Raw genomic sequence first — 15,525 nt, forward strand, 5'->3', positions numbered from 1 at the left:
CTGGGGGGGTCCACGACCGGAGGAGCCGACCACTTTTTGAGAAGGCTCTCCTCAAAGGGGTAACGCACCGCGCCATGTATTTGGGGACCGAAAAAGGTCCATTGCGGTCAACCCCCATTCCTTGTAAATTAACTTATCCAAATAAGTCAGATACGGGAGCACCTTAGGGGCTGGCTGACTGGACCCAAAGGGGACCGCTACATCAGCAGAGGGATCTTCTGGCTCCCGAATCTTCAGGGTATCACGCACAGCTGTGATAAGTGCTCTAAGAAGTGCTTTGTCACGCACGGACCTGGACTCATCCTCACTATCCGAGCGCTCCTGATCAGAGTCATCTGAAAACAACAGAGCAGGGGTCACCAGCCTCAGCAGGGCCTGAGTCTGCGTCAGAGCTCTCCCTGGAGGATGGGGGGGGGGGGGGGGGCAGAAGCAGCTTCTTAGCACCCTTGCACCCACGCACCGCCTCCATCTTGGCAACAAACTAATTGAGGACTGCCGACAAAGCGTCCAGGGGCACTGCACATACTGCAGGCGAACCGGTTGCAATTGCCTGTATTTCGGGGCAAGAAACACTAGTTTCTGAAGCCATGCTGACCCTACCCTGTCTGCCACCTGATGGAGTCTTAGGAAAGTGATGGTCCCACCCTCCTAACTGCTGCTGGCTGAGGGGCTCTTTCCCGCAGGACTCACCACCCTAACTGGTTCTACGCTGTCCAGCAAGTAGTGCCTGTGTTCCTTGTAAGCTTGCAGGTGCAAAGAAAATCACACTGTCATCCAGAGCTGCTGCTTATGGCGCTAAAACCGATCTACAATGTGCCCAGGCTCAAATATATGTGACTTCCTCAGGAAGTCACGTGATTGGTGACGATGCGCATCGGAATAGGAGGAATTAGGATACCGGAAGTGATGTCCATACCACGAGCGGAACGCTCGTTCGATTGTTTTTAAAGCTGATTTTATTACCCGTTTTATCCTCGTGGATAACATTGAGCAGCAAGATCTGTGGAAGCTATTTGAGGTACAAAATACCAGCCGTGGGGGCCAGCACTTACCTGCCAGGAATAGGGTTACAACCCCTGGATCTTGCCGTTTGTTTGCTCTGCTGTTTACCTTACAGCAGTAAGGTAAGGGGCCACTCTACCTGGTGTGCCATGAACACTGGAGATATAAGAGTTAAAGACACGGTTCTTGGCACCTTATTTTGAGAGGCACTGAATAAGCCACTGGTCACTTTATTCATCTAAGCTCACATAAAGACTTTATCATCTTGTTTTCTTTGCTTAAGCATGCACCCTGTGTTGCACGTTTTATTATAAGAAGAGTTTTATGTAATTTTCTTGAGTTTATTATTTGGGAGATATTTGCTTGAATATTTAAAGCACATGAAACTTTATTATTTGGTTATCTCTGCTGCTATACTTAAGCACTGGACACTTTATTCATTTATTTGATTGTTCACGATTTAATCTGGTTGAGGCACTTTATATATTTGGAATATTTTTTATATATACATACTGTGTGTAATATATAATTGTCCCGTTTAGGGTGATTTTATATACCGTATTTGCCGGCGTATAAGGCGGCTGGGCATACAAAACGACCCCCTACTTTTCAATTTAAAAAGTTGGTATTGTGCTGTACTCACTATATAAGACGACCCCCTTGTGCAGGAATTCCGTATGTTCAGAAAAGAAGTTGGCGCCGGGTAACATGCTGTCTCACAGTATACATATAGTATACCGCCCTGAGCCAATCACGGAAAGCTATGCATTCTATTATTGCATACAGTGCCTGCTCGGATTGGCAGAAGCTGTTACATCATCAGCCCCCGCCTCTGACTCTCACAGCCAATCCGAGCAGGCGCTGTATTCATTAATAGAATACATCGCTCGCCGGGATTGGCTCAGCGGTGTATATTGTATGTATACAGTATTACCACACACTCGGCGAGTATCCGGAGGGCTTAACATCCAGCGGACGGCTGGCATATGATAACCCCAGCTTTATATCCGGCGTATAAGACGACCCCAGCTTTTTGCTCATTTTTTTTACTGTAAAAGGTCGTCTTATACGTCAGCAAATACGGTACGCACCTAATAGGAGGAGACATCATCCCTGGTAGTTTGTTATCCAGCACTATTGATAATATATATTTAAGCACAAGGCATTTTAGTTTAGTTTAGTTTAATCTTTGCAGGTAGCGCAACACCATTTATTTGATTTTCAAGAGACTGTGTAATACTAACACTAGAAAGGGATCTGAAATAAAAGTATATAAACACAGTATTGAATAAGGTTAGCACAATTGTGGCCATTAAGGGGGAATGTGTGATGCCATACTGGCAAAGCACACCTACCTTTAAACGTGAACCAGCGATCACATCCTCCGGGTCGCCTCTAACCTGTTAATAGACAGCCTGTTTGTGCCTCCCAACCCCATGACGTCATACAAGCACCAAATCATGGTGCACAGCGTCATGGGGCTTGAGGTCCCGCAGAGTGCGCGCGCCTGCGCACAAGACCCATAGCTGAAGATACCCACGCAGGGTATGCAGTCCCTCAGTGCACGATGTAGCTGCATGCGCGCATATGTCCCAGTGCCAGAGGAATTCCCAGGCTGGGATGCGTGCAAGGAGAAAAGTAACCCGCCCACATGGGGGCAGTACCTAAGCCCCCAGGGAACCTACCAGTCGCCACAGGGGATCCCAGGAAGACAAATGCCAGAACCAGGCACCGCAGCAGGGTGAAAAAGCACACTGCCTAGATTAATGACAATAAATCATTGTAACAGCAATTATAAGCAACATACAAAATTATACTGAACAAGTGTATATAGACAAAACTATAATAAAGAACGTGATATGGAGGGTAAATAATTCCTCAACCATGACTAAGCAATTTTAAAGGGTAGCAATTATGGAGGGATAGGGTACGAATCATGACAGGTCATTCAGTAAAAAACAAATGCATAAACAATATATTGGCATAATATGGTTATTCAACAACAAGGAGGTCTTATATCATGTACAGAGAGACAGAAGTAAACAAAGAATAAACACAATTATGGGCTCATGTGTGGGTGTATCCATGTACATGGACACATATTCAATATTTTTTTGATCACATGTCACCTTTCACATCTATTCGGGACATATGTGAATAAGTCCCTTCACTCCCAGTTGCACCTTGACACCATTCATCACATGCTTACATTTGTTTCCCATTTACTCGCCATCATTGGTGGGCAATTAGTTTACTATATTTTATCCATTTAGACTTCAGTCCTCTGGCCGTACATTAATTGCTTCCCCCAGTTGTCGTGGGAGTCTTGGCTGGGTAGCCTCTATGCCCTTCTGGCACTGATGTATGGGTAAGCAGCTGCCTTTATATTATGTATATTCCTTTGTTATTTTTCCCCAAACCACACCAGATTTGTATTTATGCCTTTTTACTATGAATGTTCTTTTTATATATATTTTTTAGATGTATTCTCTGTATTTTCTGATGAAGCGGTCAAACCACAATACATCTTCTGTAATTTTACAAATTTTTTTTCTTGTGTGTATTAATAATTTATCTTAATTTTATGGTTTGTCTATACATTTCTTCATATACAAAAGTACCTCGATTTGTACCGAGATAGTCCAAGTGCTCTTTTTCTTTGGTGGGTCTCGGTTGCGGACCAGACTCCCAAATCTTTATTCTATTTAGATCTGGATGATAGTACACTCTGTATCTGCTACTACCTAATCTATGCCATTATGTGAGGCCACCCCTTTTTTTTCCCTACACCATAAGAATGATCATAGCGGCTGTTCTGCTGTTTGATCACTCTTACGGGCGGCGAGATGGGACATCCTCCCGCCGCCCTCCAGTGCTTCTACCGACTCACCGCTTCCATCAGTGAGTCGAAGAACAGATCCGCAGGCCTCGGATGTTTACCATAGAGATTTCCAGCAGACCAGATGATCGGAGTCTCGATGATCGTTTGGAGACTGGGCGTGATGTTATGACGTCACGCCCCCTGCCTCTGCATTCAAACAAATGGTGCCGCCTTGGCTGGGAAGCCGAAATCATTTATTTATTTTTTATTTCAGGCCTAGAGGTGAGATGTGGGGCCTCATTGGAAGGTAAGTATTGCAGAGTTTAGCTTAGCTTTAACTACTTCCTGCCCAAGGTACATAATAAGAAGTCCTCGAATTTGAACGGGGAAATATGAATGATGGGTGCAGCTACAAGAATCACTCAGATATAGTCTTTTTTAGCCAGCGATTCCCTCCCTATTGTCAACCAATAAAAAAAATAAATAAATAATAAATAAAAAGAAAACACATTTAAAGTGTCCCTGTTCCCGTGTGCTCGCAAGCAGAAGCGAACGCATATGTATATCACGTCCGCATATGAAAACTGTTTTTAAAACCACACATGTGAGGTATCGCCGCGAATGTTAGAGAGAGCAATAATTCTAGCCCTCTGTAATTTAAAACTTGCAACCTGTAGAATTTTTTAAACGTCGCCTATGGAGGAGATTTTTAAGGGTAAAAGTTTGTCACCATTCCACATGTAACCAGTAAAAATTTTTTTAAAAGTGTCCCCTATGTGGATTTTTAAGTACCGAAGTTTGGCGCCATTCCACAAGCATGTGCAATTTTGAAGCGTGACATGTTAAAGGGGTTGTAAAGGTAAATGTTTTTTCACCTTAATGCATTCTATGCATTAAGGTGAAAAAACATCTGACACTGCCGGCCCCCCCAGTCCCCCCGTTTTACTTACCTGACCCCTCGAAAATCCCGCGCTCGCCCCCGCCGTCCTCTTCGCCGCTCAGCCTGGCCGCTGATTGGCTGGAGTGGATGGATTGAAAGCAGCGCAGCCATTGGCTCGCGCTGCTGTCAATCACATCCAATGACGCAGATCGCCGGGGGGCGGGGCCTTGTGATACAGTGAGCGGCTATAGCCGCCGGCTGTATCACGGGAGCGCACCCGCAGGTGCTTCTCACCAATGCGAGGGAGCTCGCATTAACGTGAGAAGCACCTGCGGGAGGAAGCAGAGACAGCCGCCGAGGGACCCCAGAAGAGCAGGTTCGGGCCACTCTGTGCAAAACGAGCTGCACAGTGGAGGTAAGTATAACATGTTTGTTATTTTAAAAAAATTTTTACTTTACAACCCCTTTAAGTACTGGTATCTATTTACTTGGCGTATCTTCTTCTTTCACATTATGCAAAAAAAAAAAAAAAAGAAAGAAATTGGTCTAACTTTAATGTTTTTTTCTTTTTTTTTTAAAGCATGAAACTTTTTTTCCAAAAAAAAAAAAACAAAGTGTTCGGGTCTTTGCTAAAAAAGCATATATAATGTTTGGTGGGGGTGGGGTCTATGTAATTTTCTAGCAAGAAAATTATGAATTTTACATTCAGGAGAGAAATGTCAGAATTGGCCTGGATGGCAAGTGGTTAAGGTGTGCCGACGGCAGATTCTTAGAAATGACATGACAGTGTTCAATGAATGACTACATACAATCTGGAGTGATTACCTGTAAGGTAGGATGTGAATTGTTTGGGTCCACAGCGGACGGCATAGCGAGTTGTGGTCTTTACCGTCTTCTGCTCGGTCTGTGAGGTGTCTCTGGGGTGGAAGATGGTTCCATCAGAAGTCTCCCCCCACCACCGAATCCTGACAAGGACAAAGGGTGGAGGCCTCGGCACAGTCCAGAGGATCTTCCCGACAGTCACTTTAAGGAAGCAGCGGAGCTGACCCTCTACAAGAGGAGGGAGGCTGGTTGATGGGGAAATATCTGTTGTCCCTGCAGAAATAAAAATACAGAATTACAGACATCAGAAACAAAAAAATAAAAAGTGGAAGGAAGAATGACAGATCTCAAGATTCAAAGACCGTTCATGCCGCACAAGACTCCACTCATCAGAATGCATATATCCCAAACTGGAGATGCATGGATTCAAACTGTGTTCATGCTGCACAGAACTCCTCGTCCAGAATACACATAACCTGAACCGGAGATGAATGGATTTAAATACTGTGTTCAGTACGCCCTTCCCAGAGTACACATACCACAAACCCTCAAAATCACTTGAGTGTGACGCAACGTGTTAGAGCGAAGCTAATGACGTCATCACGTCGGACCAGGTAATAGTTTTTTTGCCCAAAGTATGGTTGCTGAGCTCTATTCTTAAGGGGGAAGTGTATATGCTTTTAGCTGTGCAGTGCAGCAGTGTTGTGCACGGAACATTGTGAGTGCATATTTTTTGCTTTTTTAAATAAATTTGTGATTTTTAACCGCTTCAGGTCCACCCTATAGCAGTTTCACCTGTGTTTCAGATAACATATACATAATATATAAATTATATATATATATATATATATATATATATATATATATATATATATATATATATATATATATATATTACACACACACACGTGATCTGACACTTACGGGTAGGGGGCGCACATGCACACCATCGGTGGCTTGCTTCTGCTGTGATTGCACACAGTGGAAGCCGATTGCCGATTTGGCCTGGTACCCGATGTCCTCCAGCACATGCAGATCATTGGGCAGAGAGCCAGAACTGCAATCTGCCTATGTAAACAAGGCAGATCACCATTCTGACAGGAGGGAAGGGATGGAGTTTGTGTTCCTACAAAAGCAAGGAATAAATGTCATCAATACCACCAAAAGAAAGCTCTATTTCTAAATCTTCTAGATTGTAAGCTCTAACGAGCAGGGCCCTCTGATCACTCCTGTACTGATTTGTAAGTGTACTGTCTGCCCCCATGTTGTACAGCGATGCGCAAACTATTGGCGCTATATGAATCCTGTATTATAATAATAATTCCTGGGGGAGGCAACAAATTCTATTTGGGTACAGTGTCGCACGACTGTGCAATTGTCAGTTGAAGTAATGTAGAACCGTATCGCAAGGGGAGGGAATCTTGCGGGGGGGCAAGCAGAAAAACACAGATTTTTTTTTTTTGATTTTTTTTTTCTTTAAATTTCTTCTGAGCACCTGCTTTGGGAAAAGTTAAAGAAAAATATATTATCACCCTTTGTCCTCCACACTTCTTTTGTTTTCCTTAGCCTATATACAGTAAATTCTGGCATGTGTGGAAACAACAACAGAGGCCAAGGAAAATGAGAGAAGTGTGGAGAATAAAGGGCAATACATGGACTTTAGCAGAAAGGCGTAAAATGCCCCTAACCTCATGCACACTGGAGGTTAAAAAAAAAAAAAATGCCAGTAGCTTTGCGGTGAGTTTTTCAATGTATTTTGCAATAGCGTTTTTGCGCTTTAGTGTTTTAAAAAAAAAATAATAATAATAATTTCCCCAATGCATCAAAAATGTCAAAAACCACTGGTGGGCCACGTTTTTGAGTTTCTATCAGCGTTTTGACGTTAGAACGTTTTTACAGATGAAAAACTACTCTCAGAACCCTCTAGCCTTGGGGGTTTAAAAAAAAAAATTAAAAAAATAAAAAAAAGAAAAAACAGCCAAAAACTGCTGATAACAGCCTATGTGTGCATGGACACATAGGAAAACATAATGGGGAGTTTATTTGACTGTAGAATAAAAAAAAAAAATGTCTGAAGCAAAAAACAGCTGCTGTAAAACTTCCAAAAACATCCAGTGTGCATGAGGCCTTAAAACTCGTACACGCGATCGAATTCTTGGACAACAAAGCGTCAGACTTTTGTCCGAAGGACGCGTGCCAGGATCTTGTCTTGCATACTAACGGCACACAATTGTCAGCCAACAAACACGAAAATAGTGACTTACTATATGGAATTTCAGGTCTTGAGCGCCACCCTTTAGGCACCTTCTGCTAGTGTCGTGTTTGGTGAGCATTGATTCTGAGCATGTGCGTTTGTACTTTGGACCCATGTGACCGACTTGTGTACACACGATACGAAAATCTAACAGCAGACCGTTGTCCGTCGAAAATCTACTAGCCTGCCATCCAACATTTGTTGGCGGAAAGTTGGACAACAATTGTCTAAAAGGAGCGTACTAACGGTCAGATTTTAGGACAACAGTCTGTCATCACATGATTCCCTGCCGAAAATCTGATCGTGTGTACGAGGCTTAAAAAAGGTACACTAAAGGTTCTTTTTTTTTTTTTTTTTATTAAAAAACATATTCTTTCCTCCAGTGTGCAGCTCATTTTGCACAGAGTGGCCCTGAAACTGCTCTTCTGGGGTCCCTCTGCAGCTCCTCCCCGCATCAGATAACCCCCTAGGAGAAGCGCTCTCCCAGGGGGTTACCTTGCGGGCGCACTGCCGAGTCCATAAACACCGAATGCAGGACTTGGCCCCGCTGCTATCAATCTATCCAATCAAGAGCCGAGAACCCCGGGCAAAGAGACAGCGCGTGGGGTGAGGGTTCAGGTAAGTAAAACGGGTGGGCACTGGTCACTAACCTTAATGCATAGGATGTGATATCCTCCTTAAAACAGCCGCCGTAAAACTGCAGCGGGCGGTCCGTAAGTGGTTAAAGAGGAAGTAAACCCTCTCTAAAAAATAAAAAAATAAACACACCCTCTAGGACAAAGGCTTAATGAGAATAACATACTAGCTCATTATGAATTACTTACCTGAGATCGAAGCCCCCCGCAGCGACCCTCGTTCATCTCCTCCGTCGCCGTTATATCTCCCAGAGCGACTTCCAGGTATCGCTGCTCCGGCACTGTGATTTGCCTGAGCAGGGAAGACGTCACTCCGGCGCATGCACGCAGGAGCTGTCAGTAATGGCGTGATCACCTTCACTAGAAGCACGCTAAGTGAGCCTGTGCCGTTGTCTACGGCATGCATGCTCTGTAGAAATCGGTGCCCATTTTTAGAAAAATATCTCTTTAACCGTGAAGGAGATATTTCTTGCACCTACAGGTAAGCCTTAATCTAGGCTAACCTGTAGGTTAAAGTGGTTTGTAAGGGTTTACAACCACTTTAAAGAAGTCCGGTAATTGGAGCTGTCCAAAAACATAAAAATAAAAAAAAAGCAGCCAGCAATGTTTATTGCTCAGCCCTGAAACACTAAAATAAAAAGAAACATTGTTTTTTTGTATATTTCTGTTTCTTCATCTGCAGATCAAAAGGGATGAACAAATTGTCCTCTGTTTAACCCCTTCATTTACTCTAATGAGCCTTAATTAACTCGCTATTCTCCTCCATTTAACCGCTTCAGCCCCGGAAGATTTTACCCCCTTCCTGACCAGAGCACTTTTTGCGATTCGGCACTGCGTTGCTTTAACTGACAACTGCGCGGTCATGCGAGGTTGCACTCAAACAAAATTGACAACTTTTTTTCTCCACAAATAGAGCTTTCTTTTGGTGGTATTTGATCGCCTCTGCGGTTTTTATTTTTTGTGCTATAAACAAAAAATGCGTCAATTTTTGAAAAAAAAAAAAAAAAAAAGAGCAATATGTTTTACTTAAAAACAACATTTTTTTTCCCTCAGTTTAGGCCAATATGTATTTTTATTTTTCCAAAAATATGTAGATCTCAATAAGTGTTTATTGATTAAAACAGAGCTCGACAAACCCCAGGCGCCAGGTCGCCAATGCGACCAGAAATCGCAACCTGGCGCCTAAGCTGCCACCAGCCCACTCACTATCGATGCCCCAGACATGCTGACTGCCGTCCTCCTCCCTCCTCCACACTCAGTGGCACCGCGCTGAGTGTGTGAAACTGACAAGCAATGGAAAGAGGAGGATCTGTCAGCCTGATGTTGGGGTGGGCGGGACCCGGCCGGGGTGGGGGCGGGACCCAGCAGCTATCAAACACCAGCCAATGGGATCTGGGTGGGCCGCTACGTGTATGTGACCCGCCCCTTTTCTTAACCACTTCCCGACCGCCGCACGACGATGTACGTCGACAGAATGGCACGGGCAGGCATAAGGGCTTACATGTACGTCCTTGCCTGCCCGCCCGGTGCCTGCGGCGGTCGGTATTCGTTCGGGAGCGATCCCGGACGAGGGGACGGCCATTCATTCATGGCCACCCCCTCGCGATCGCTCCCGACGAATGAAAATGTCCCGTGACATCATTTCCTCTCCTGTAATGTAAACACAGGCGAGGAAGTGATGTATTCTCTCCTCCGTGTCGGTATTTTTCGTTCCGGCACCGAGGAGAGAGGTTCGGTGAGTTGCACCAACACACCACACATACAGTAGAACATGCCAGGCACACTCACACCCCCCCTTTACCCCCCGATCAACCCCCAATTACCCCTGCCCCCCCAGTCACAGTGACACCAATTGCTTTTTTTTTTTTGCATTGGTGTCATTTGTGACTGTAATAACTGTTAGGGCAGTTAGGGTTAGCCCCTTTAGTTCTAATGTGCCCCCCTAACCCCCCCAATAAAAGGTTTAACCCCGTGATCACCCCCCGTCGCCAGTGTCACTAAGGCTGGGTTCACATTGCAGCGGTTTATGAGAACGAATGTGATTCGCACCGCACTGCAGTGCAAATCACATCCGATCTCTGTGCGATTCGAGTTCAGCCATACAGATAGTATGGCTGAATTCGTGTCGCACCCGCCGCAAATTCGCATGGACCCTTTTTTTGGCCCGCAGCAGAATCGGATCGCATGGGTGTTCACACCATGCGATCCGAGTTTGCAGATCGCACTGCGATATGCGAACTGATCTGGGGGTGTCATTAACATTTCACTGACACTCCCAGCAGTTCGCATAGGGCAGTGTGAACTGCCGCCGGGAGGCATGTGATGCGGGAACCCGCCGTGGATTCGTGGCGTTCCCGCATCGCTCCAGTGTGAACCCAGCCTAATAAGCGATCATTTTTCTGATCGCTGTATTAGTGTCACAGGTGACGCTAGTTAGGCAGGTAGGTATTTAGGTTCGCCGCAGCTTTTTATAGCGCCAGGGACCCCCATATACTACCGCATAAAGCCCCCTGATTGCCCCCTAGTTAACCCTTTCACCAGTGATCACCATATAACTGTTACAGGTGACGCTGGTTGGTTAGTTATTTTTTTATAGTTTCAGGGCACCCGCCATTTATTACCTAGTCTCACTAGTGTACCCCTAAATTTAGGGGTGTCTACTTTCCAAAATGGGGTCATTTGGGGGGGGTTTGTGCCATCTTGGCATTTTATGGCCTTCAAAACTGTAACGACCTTAGAAAGCCTGAAGGCGGTGCTTGGTTTTCGGGGCCCCGTACGCGGCTAGGCTCCCAAAAAGTCCCACATATGTGGTATCCCCGTACTCAGGAGAAGCAGCAGAATTTATTTTGGGGTGTCATTTCACATATGCCCATGGCATGCGTGAGCAATATATCATTTAGTGACAACTTTGTGAAAAAAAAAAAAAAAAGTTTGTAATTTTCCCGCAACTTGTGGCAAAATATAAAATATTCCATGGACTCAACATGCCTCTCAGCAAATAGCTTGGGGTGTCTACTTTCTAAAATGGGGTCATTTGTGGGGGTTTTGTGCCATCTTGGCATTTTATGGCCTTCAAAACTGTAATAGGTAGTGAGGAGTGAAGTCAAAGATTTACGCCCTTAGAAAACCTGAAGGCGGTTCTTGGCTTTCGGGGCCCCGTACGCGGCTAGGCTCCCAAAAAGTCCCACATATGTGGTATCCCCGTACTCAGGAGAAGCAGCAGAATTTATTTTGGGGTGTCATTTCACATATGCCCATAGCATGTGTGAGCAATATATCATTTAGTGACAACTTTGTGTAAAAAAAAAAAAAAAAATTTTTTTTGTCATTATTCAATCGCTTGAGGCAAAAAAATTAAATATTCAATGGGCTCAACATGCCACTTATCAATTTCCTTACGGTGTCTACTTTCCAAAATGGGGTCATTTGGGGGGGTTTTGTACTGCCCTGCCATTTTAGCACCTCAAGAAATGAGATAGGCAGTCGTAAACTAAAAGCTGCGTAAATTCCAGAAAACGTACCTTAGTTTGTAGATGTGACAACTTTTGCGCAAACCAATAAATATACAATTATTGACTTTTTTTTTACCAAAGACATGTGGCTGAATACATTTTGGCCTAAATGTATGACTAAAATTGAGTTTATTGGATTTTTCTAATAACAAAAAGTAGAAAATATCATTTTTTTTCAAAATTTGCGGTCTTTTTACGTTTATATCGCAAAAAATAAAAATTGCAGAGGCAATCAAATACCATCAAAAGAAAGCTCTATTTGTGGGAAGAAAAGGACGCAAATTTTGTTTGGGTACAACATTGCATGACCGCGCAATTACCAGTTAAAGCAGTGCAGTGCCAAATTGTAAAAAGACCTCTGGTCATTTACCAGCAAAATGGTCCGGTCTGAAAGTGGTTAAGCAGCCCAATCGTTGGCTGGTGTTTGATAGCTGCTGAGTCCCGCCCACCCCGACTGGGTCCCGCCCACCCCATCAGGCTGAAATCTGACATCCGCCTCTCTGTTACTTGTCAGTTTCACACCCCGACTGGGTCCCGCCCATTCTGACAGCTCCTCTGTTACATTTTAGTAACAGAGTGCTCCGTTGGAAACCTGCAAGTGCCAACCAGTGCCACCTGCCACCGCCAATCAGTGCCCCCTGCCACCAGTGACACCTGCTAGTGCCAACCAGTGCCACCTCCAATCAATACCACCTGCAACCACCAACCAGTGCCACCTGCCACCGCCAATCAGTGCCAGCGCCAACCAGTGCCACCTGCCAGCACCAACCAGTGCCACCTGCCACCGCCAATCAGTGCCACCTGCTAGTGCCAACCAGTGCCACCGCCAATCAATACCACCTGCCACCACCAACCAGTGCCATCTGCCACCAACCAGTGCCAACTCCAATCAGTGCCACCTGCCACTCAGTGCCACCTGCCAGTGCCACCTGCCAATGCCACCGTCAGTCAGTGCCACCTGCAAGCGGCAACCAGTGCCATCTGCCAATCAGTGCCACCTGCCACCACAAATCAGTGCCACCTGCTAGTGCCAACCAGTGCCACCGCCAATCAATACCACCTGCAACCACCACCCAGTGCCACCTGCCACCACCCAGTGCCAATCAGTGCCACCTACCATTGCCACTGCCAATCAGTGCCACCGCCAACCAGTGCCACCGCCTACCAATGCTACCTGCCACCACCAACCAGTGCCACCTGCCACCGTCAACCAGTGCCATCTGCCAACACCAACCAGTGCCACCACCAATCAGTGCCATCTGCCAGTGACAACTAGTGCCACTTGCCATCGCCAACCAGGGCCACCTGCCATCACCAACCCAGTGCCACCTGCCAGTGCCAATAGTGTCACCTGCCAGTGCCATCTGGCAGTTCCACGTGCATTCCAGTGGCAACCAGTGTTCCATCTGTTGCCAGCCTTACTCTTTCTGGTCAGCCCATACCCCTGATGTAACAGCGTTTCAATGGAGTTATTGACTGGGTGCTCCATTGTGAGTTAGGGATAGGGGGTGAAAAATCAGTGGCCTTAGCCCAGGAGCTGAAAAAAAAACTGTCTCCTAACTTTTTTAACTGGCTCCTAAATTCAAAGCAAATTTGTCAACCCCTGGATTAAAATGTCAGGGAGCCGGAGACGAGCGTAGTAGAACAGCAAGCAGGATCTGGAGCCAGAAGGAATGTCAGCCAAGTAAGTCTTAAACAGGAACACAGGAGAGCGTCTCTAGAGATGTGACCAAGGCAAAGGCAGAGATCCTCTGGCCCGAACACATTAACCACTTAAGCCCCGGACCATTTTCCAGCTAAGGGACCAAGCCCCTTTTTGCGATTCGGCACTGCGTCGTTTTAACTGACAATTGTGCGGTCGTGTGACATGGTTCCCAAACAAAATTGGCGTCTTTTTTCCTCCCACAAAATAGAGCTTTCTTTTGGTGGTATTTGATCACCTCCGCGTTTTTATTTTTTGAGCTATAAACAAAAATAGAGCGACAATTTGGAAAAAATTCAATATTTTTTACATTTTGCTATAATAAATATCCCCCAAAAATATATACAAAATTTTTTTTTTTGTTCTTCAGTTTAGGCCGATACATATTCTTCTGCATATTTTTTGTAAAAAAAAAAAAAAAAAAAAAAAAAAAAAACAATTGCAATAAGCATTTATTGATTGGTTTGTGCAAAAGTTATAGTGTCTACAAAATAGGGGATAGTTTATGGCATTTTTATTATTAATTGTTTTTCCTTTACTAGTAATGGCGTTGATCTAATTTTTTATCGGGACTGCGACATTATGGCGGACACATCGGACACTTTTGACACATTTTTAGGACCATTGTCATTTATGCAGTGTCAGTGCTATAAAAATGCAGATTACTGTAAAAATGGCACAGGCAGGGAAGGGGTTAAACACTAGGGGGCGATCAAGGGGTTAACAGTGTTCCCTCTCTGTGTTCTAACTGAAGGGGGATGGGACTGTCTAGAGGAGATGGCAGATCGCCGTTCATACTCTGTATGAACACACGATCAGTCTCTTCTCCCCTTAGAGAACCAGAAACTGTACGTTTGCACACACACATCCCGGTTCTCGGTGTGGGACCAGAGATCGCGGGAGCCTGGCAGTGATTGCGACCAACGGGCACTCGCATCGGCTCCGGGCGGCGAGCAACAGGCACGCACCCCTATTGGCCAAAGGGCTAAGAGACGTTACATAACGTTGTTTCACCCAGCCGTGCCATTCTGTCGCAGTAAAACTGTGGCGTCTGGCCAGCATGTGGTTAAACACCTTTAGACACAATTTTATTTTAATTTTTTCGGGGAGAAGTTACTGTCTCCCGCTCGGAGCACTAAAGCATTCTGAACAGTTTTTTTTCCCCCCGCAGATTTCTGGTGCACATCACAGGTTTTGGAATGTAAACATCCCTTGTAATAGGAACATGACATGACAGGTCCTCTTTATAGTGAGATGTGGGGTCAATAAGACCCCAAATCTCACCTCTAGACTGGGAAGCCTGAAATCCAAAAAACAACCTGAACAACCGGGGCCGGCGGATCCTCTGACTCAACGACCGTAGCAGTGAGTCGGTAGAAGCACTGGAGCCTCCTGTAAGAACGATCATGCGGTGGAACAGGTGTTATGATTGTTCTTATAGTGCAAAGAATCGCCGGCGCTGTATATTATAATATATATATATATATATATATATATATATATATATATATATATATATATATATATATATATATATATATATATATATATATATATATATATATATATATATATATATATATATATATATATATATATATATATATCCGATATGGGTTTTTCTGTGGCCAATGCCGATATTTAGAAATCGTGGCGGCTGATATATGATGCCGATTTTTTTTTTTTTGGGCCGATATGTTAGGCCAATTTTTTTTCCTTTTTTTTTCCCCTTCATCTCATAAAATCTAAGTTGGACACCTTTCACAAATTGCCTTCAAAACGGCTCCCCTGCAGTCTGTGTGAAAGCCCGAGTGCTTTCACAATGAGGAGATGCGCTGGCAGGACGTTAAAAAAAAAAAAAAAAAAAAAAAATCCTGCAAGCAGCATCTTTGGAGCA

At 44.7% G+C, this 15,525-nt stretch overlaps 1 protein-coding gene across 2 annotated transcripts in view; it reads right to left on the minus strand.

Moving 5' to 3' along the window:
* C2CD3 (C2 domain containing 3 centriole elongation regulator) overlaps positions 1–15,525 on the minus strand; it is a 227,225-nt gene that overhangs the window by 204,460 nt on the left and 7,240 nt on the right. Inside the window, exon 2 of one of the 2 annotated variants that reach the window (XM_077451274.1) lies at positions 5,529–5,798. In XM_077451274.1, coding sequence (XP_077307400.1) covers positions 5,529–5,798 — 270 coding nt within the window. Of the gene's footprint in view, positions 1–5,528; positions 5,799–15,525 lie in introns of those variants that run through there. The other variant, XM_077451275.1, reaches the window with a different exon arrangement.

The sequence above is a fragment of the Lithobates pipiens genome, unplaced genomic scaffold (assembly GCF_037356315.1).
Source record: "Lithobates pipiens isolate NorthernLeopardFrog02 unplaced genomic scaffold, aLitPip1_a1.2 Scaffold_23, whole genome shotgun sequence".
Taxonomy (NCBI): domain Eukaryota; kingdom Metazoa; phylum Chordata; class Amphibia; order Anura; family Ranidae; genus Lithobates; species Lithobates pipiens.